The sequence below is a fragment of the Panthera tigris genome, chromosome C1 (assembly GCF_018350195.1).
Source record: "Panthera tigris isolate Pti1 chromosome C1, P.tigris_Pti1_mat1.1, whole genome shotgun sequence".
Taxonomy (NCBI): Eukaryota; Metazoa; Chordata; class Mammalia; order Carnivora; family Felidae; genus Panthera; species Panthera tigris.
The window spans coordinates 147,016,732-147,022,731 of NC_056667.1; the positions used below are offsets into that span (position 1 = coordinate 147,016,732).

The 6,000-nt window shown below is 42.3% G+C and overlaps 1 protein-coding gene across 10 annotated transcripts in view; it reads left to right on the plus strand.

The window, feature by feature from the left end:
• The window catches only part of PKP4 (plakophilin 4), a 238,065-nt gene extending 233,380 nt beyond the window's left edge, over positions 1-4,685 (plus strand). For 7 of the 10 annotated variants that reach the window (XM_042994487.1, XM_042994481.1, XM_042994483.1 and 4 more), the window contains 3 exons: positions 38-166; positions 1,874-1,947; positions 3,690-4,685. In XM_042994487.1, the coding sequence (XP_042850421.1) occupies positions 38-166; positions 1,874-1,947; positions 3,690-3,938 (452 nt within the window). In that variant the 3' untranslated portion in view covers positions 3,939-4,685. The remainder of the gene's footprint in view (positions 1-37; positions 167-1,873; positions 1,948-3,689) is intronic. The other 3 variants (XM_042994489.1, XM_042994491.1, XM_042994490.1) reach the window with 2 other exon arrangements.
• The last annotated feature ends 1,315 nt before the right edge of the window (positions 4,686-6,000 follow it).

The window sequence follows — 6,000 nt, forward strand, 5'->3', positions numbered from 1 at the left end:
CTTTCTCTCTCCCTTCTCCTTCTGCCTCTCCCTTCAGTCGGCAGCACCTCCTCCTCACCAGCACTGTTAGGAATCAGAGACCCTCGCTCTGAATACGATAGGACCCAGCCACCTATGCAGTATTACAATAGCCAAGGGGATGCCACACATAAAGGCCTGTACCCTGGTAAGACGCCAGCCGGGTGTGTGATAGAGTATCTCGAAAAGCCACGTGTTTCCAGGCACCCTGCCAGCAGCCTGGGAAATAGCCCGTGCCTGTATTGAGACGGTCCCCCCAGCAGCAAACCATGTTCTAGCGTCAGCATTTCCTGCTTCGGGGGCTGTTGCCTTTTCCGCTTCTTTTAAGGAAAACAAGCTAAGGTAGTGGCCTAGTGACCACAAATAAAAGAGCACTGTATCCAAATGGGAGATGGTTTCTGGCTCTCCCCCAGCGCATTCCCTTTGCTCTGCTCCCCCAACCCCCATCCATGCAGTGTGTCCCTGTGTGTCCCACGTATCAGAACTCTGAGTTCTGTGACTCTTTGCAAGGCCATACATCCTAGACTGGTTCTTCTTTTAAATTCAAACCTGAGAATGGTGATCAATTTCATTTACATTTTCATGGAAAAGAGTTTGAATGAATAACACAATGTATAATGTGATTCTTCCCAGGGTGATTATATTTTAAGATAACAAAAATAATGTTGCACAGTATTAATATTTTTATGTCATTCAGAAAGCTGGGCATAACATTTATTTAAAGGATGCCAGCCCTAAGAGTTCCCAGGATTTCATACTGTCCCCATTCTTGACTCTCTTGCAAATTATAACTACTCTAGAGGTTTCAAATAAGGCAGTGTGACTGAGCTACCACAAAAGAGTACTCTTTTCTCAAAAAACCTATTTATTAAAAAGAAATAAATAAAATCTGGTGGCAACTTAACTGCTGGGGGAGCCGTCTCAGTTGTGCTGTTGTCTTTGAAATTGTGATTTCACAGGACTGTTTACTAATCGACTGTTGTTACTATGGCAATTAATAGCTCAGAAAATTGCAGATGCTACATTTCAAACACCAAGCTCTTTGCAAAGGAAATGCACAAACTGAAGTGCGTTGTTCCTTCAGATTTGCAGCAGCCTGCTTTATTTTTGAGATCGCCTCCTTAGCATGCATGCCCCTCTGTATCTTCTTTGCTTGCTTCAATAAACTAATTTGCCTCAAGTATGTTTCATTTTCCTCATTAAAAAAAAAAATCTTTGTGAGCCCTAACAATAATAGAAGGGTAGCCAGTGACGTCATTGGGAGTCTGCTGTGGACTCTTGAAGACCATCATCGGATTATCAGATCCTTTTTGTTTGAAAATGTAGTTAAATATGCCAGACACAAGACTGTGCCTCCATGTGGCCACACTGCTTAGAACATGCCTGTGCCTGCTCTTTCCAGGGCCTGGGACTTGGAATCAAAGTTGTTCTGAAGGCATGGAGCTTGTTCTAATATGTTTCCCTTCCCCCATCTGACCCAGGGCTCTAGCTCAAAGCCCTGGAAAAGTGATGTCCCTCGGCTCAGGGAGCAAGGCTGCTGTTCAGAGCCAGCCAGGGAACTCTTCACAGGTATGCATAGCTCCCCACAGTGACCAGAAGTTGAGAAGGAAACCTTCTGGTATTCTGGTATTGCTTTTTGGTGACACACACACACACGACTTGTCTTTGTCGTATTCATTAGCCCCTAACAACCCTGGGGTGAGCAGCAGCCAGGCTAGATCCAGGGAACTCAGACTGCTGACTGTCCCGATCTACGCTGGCACTGGGAAAGGCAGGCCCTGTCAGGGAGCCCACACAGCCTAATGGACCACAGTAATGAGCACTAGTTTTAATTTCATAAAATATTTTCTTACAGGCTCCAGCAAACCTTCACCAATTTACATCAGTTCCTATTCCTCACCAGCAAGAGAACAAAATAGACGGCTACAGGTGAATTTGCAATGTCATTTTTACAGAAGGTCGATTAGCAGGGATCAACATAGGAAGGGGTCCGGGTCGGTTGACTTACCAGAGCTGGGCCAACACAGCAGGGGCCAAGGAGCTCTCCCGGGGGATCTCTGATGCTCCTCAGAATCTCCTCTGTGGTTTAAGCAAATCACTTCCACAGTAGCCCCAGGTGCTTGAATATCCAAATCGGTGCTGCCGAGACCACCATGCCACTGATGGGGACCAGCTGAGAAGTCTTTAACTCCTATTCTTTGCCCAGTGATTTCCTTTTCCCACTCCTTTTTTCTGTTAACCTGTAAAATCTCTTCCATCCTCTGTGGGGAAAGGTTGGTAAGCATACTTCATTGTCTCATCTCATTGTTCTCTTTTCTGTACACCTCATTCCTCATCTCCGTGACTCCCTCCATATCCAAGCCATGGTTTGAAAACGCTTGAGTCCATGGCCAGGTCTCCATTAGTCTCAGAAGTCAAAGTGGACTCGGCCCTACTGGGGTGGACCCCACTCTCCATCAGAGTGGGTACTAGTGATTATAACATCCAGTCTCTGCTTTCATGGGGACCTAAAATTTATTTCAGTCCTTCCTGATGCCATGCCCACGTGGGTCATCTGATCTCTCCTCCTGCCTTCCAAAAATACATGAACAACTGGGGTTTTCCAAACAAGCCTGTATCCTCAACTTCAGATAAGGATGCTCTAAAACCTCCCTCCATTTCATCTTTTCTCTAGATGGACAAAAAAAGAATTTCCCAAATTATTTATAATTTATGCCATAGTTTTTAAGTCAAGAGAGGGGAAAAAAACTAAAATCATAACTCTAACTTAAAAAGAGAATTTATAATGTTAGAATGAGTTTAGTTCCAGAACATGATGTTTTGATACCTACGTGGTAAATTTGTTACATCTTACTAAGTGAGGGGATTTGGACATGATCAAGAGGGAAATCAGGCATAACAACCAGGACAGTTTTTCTCTAAACATATTTGAAGAAGTTAATGTGAGATCAGAGATGAGCTAAGACAACACAAAAGGACATGGGGGCAGGGTACCCTGATGTGGATGCCCACATGTGCTCACCTTGCTTCCTTACAAATCGATTAGTCCTGGCTTGGGGAAGTCTTTTCCTTTCGAACCATTTGCTCACATGTCTCTTCCAATTTTATTACTCTGCTGCCTGGAGATTGCTTACTCCTTTAATAGTACCTCACATTTGTCCTAAAACTGAGGGATGGACTCAATCTTCATCTCTGAGGTAAATGTTTTAAAAGATGGTTCTGCACATATACAACTATCTGAAGCATGAAAATCCAGCCTCCAACTAAATTCATGATGTACTAGTGGTTCCCATGTCAAAGCAAAAATCAAGGCCATCCTTTCACTGAGCATGCCCAGGTAACAAGCCCCTCCACAGCAGAGCGCAGAACTGGTCCTCTAGTGAGGAAGGAGGTAGCCAGAGGCCACCTCAGGCTCTCTGGAGACACCAACTTCTAGAGGCCTTAGAACAGGGCTTGAGCAAACTCTGCCAGCCTACTTCTAAACATAGTTTAAAATCCTTACAATCTACTAGTAAACATAATAGCATGTACCAGAAACAACTCTGAACCATATGTTCACAAATATTGAATACTGCTTTAAAACTATGAAGCAGGAAACCCACATTAATTTCCCTTAAACATGTATTGCCAAAAATTGCTTTGATTTATTTGCTTTTTCATTTTGTCAACAGCATCAACAGCTGTATTATAGTCAAGATGACTCCAACAGAAAGAACTTTGACGCATACAGATTGTATTTGCAGTCTCCTCATAGCTATGAAGATCCTTATTTTGATGACCGAGTTCACTTTCCAGCTTCTACTGATTATTCAACACAGTATGGACTGAAATCAACTACAAATTATGTAGACTTTTATTCCACGAAACGACCTTCTTATAGAGCAGAACAGTACCCAGGGTCCCCGGACTCATGGGTGTAGCATCAAGATGCTCGGGAGAGGAACTCTTCTTTCTAACCTTGTTTGGATTGAGATGAAAAATCCGTCTTGCTGATTTGCTGATGAAATGTGAAAGTGAAATGGAAGGAATGAGTGAAGAGCATTTTTTTTTTCTTTTTTGAGGAATTATCAGGGAAGTGAGGAAACCTTTGGGAGAGAGGACTTTCTAAGCTCTATTTAGGTGTTAGATCTAATTACTTATAGATTCTGTAGTCTGGTGAAGGTGTGGGCGATGTGATGAGAGGTTTGAGAAATGGGTGCAAGGAGGTGGGGGATGTGTAGGTCAAATCAAAGATGATTTTTTTAATGTGAATAAAGTTATGTTCTGATAGTTTGTACAGAAAAAAAATAATAAAATGGATGCCCTTCATGTTTTATTGCTATTACTAAATGTCAAGATTGTATGCTATTATGTCTTGTAAATTTCTTTTGTTGGTGTAAATATGGAAATGCCACATTGGTTAAGTGCCATCATTTGTAATGCAGTGTGTCATTTGAAAAGAGATTTGAAGAAACTGACAGCTTAAAAGACAAATGGGAAACCCGAGGAATTGTTAGCAATTAAAAACAAACTATAACATCCTTTGTTTTCAAAATGAATAGTGTACCTTTGAAGCACAAAGTCCAGTCTGGTATAGAAGCGCCATGCCCATTCCCTGCCTCTTTCATAGGACACTTCACTGCCATTTTCTATGCACATGAAAGAAAAATAAATGTGGAAATTTCATCCTTGGAAATTTGTTCCCCGTTCTTTTTTTATTTTGTGTGTAATATGGAAAAGCACATGCTATAAATGTGAATCTAAATGTATGTTGGAAACAGCTTAAATATATCCAAGTATTATGGACTTTTCCTAGTTTTATACACTTTTTAAGATGGACAATACCAAAGAATGAAGCTGTAAAATTTCCTCCTCCTTAACCACCTTAGTATTTTTATTTGGGGGGATCTATTTTGAATCTATTGTACATTGCCATTTTATCTTTTTTTTTTTTTTCTTTCCTTCGGACTGCTGTATGTATTTAACACCACTTTTCACCTGAGTGAAAGTCCCTCTGGCAAGACCGGCCCTAACTAAAATTGACAAAGACTCCTCTTGGCAATTTTTTAAAGAACTCAATAACTACGTAAGAACAGTGGTTGGGCACTTACTGGTTGGCACCAGTGTAGGAAACCAAAAGAAATTCGAAATAATTCTTTTGCTGCATGATCCCATGAGACAATAATCCCTGGATTAGAGACAGAGTGGAAGAAGGCCTGGATACGTGACAGGGGTTCCAATAATACCAAGCAGCGTTACTTGTAAGCTTTTCTCCATTTATCAAGACGAGGGGTACCAACACCACGAGGGCCAAAGACAGGCCTTCCCAAGTTTTGCAGTTTCCGCCTTGGATCTGACATGGGAAACAACACATATGGCAAGTCAAACCCAGAGCTGTTGACTCAGCTCAGTATATCCTGCGAATGAGGTACAAATCCTAGATTAAAACATGCGTGCTTATGTTTGTGAGTATATGGAAGGAGATGTAGGAGAATAGTGCTTCCCTTTGTTGAACAGACTGTAGCCCAAGATTAGAGTACAAAGTGAAATGGAAATCCAAGTACAAACAGGAATATTCCTAAAGTCTGCCGGTGAGGACTTAATGATGTGTAGGCTATCTGAAATGACAACACAATAAGACTGCCAGGATGTCCCCGGCCTCATGTGCCCCGGCAGAGCTCAAGAAACAGCCCTCTAGGTGGCAGACACTGCCAGATTTCCCTGAGGAACTGGCATCAGGATTTTTGAGATGTCCAGTATCCATCTGAGCTTTCAATCACTTCCTTGGACCTGACATTTTCATGTCTGGGTTGAAGACCCTTACTCGAGTCAGGAATAGAAGAGGATCTACAGCGGGCCTAAGCTGAATCACAGTTAACTGTTGCTTTTAGTGACCTCATCTGTCTTTGAGATAACTTAGTGGTCACAGGTGCCCGACTCTGACAGGCAAGATTTCAAAAACTGATCCAAATTTGGGTTACAACCCACGTGGGCGTCCACCCA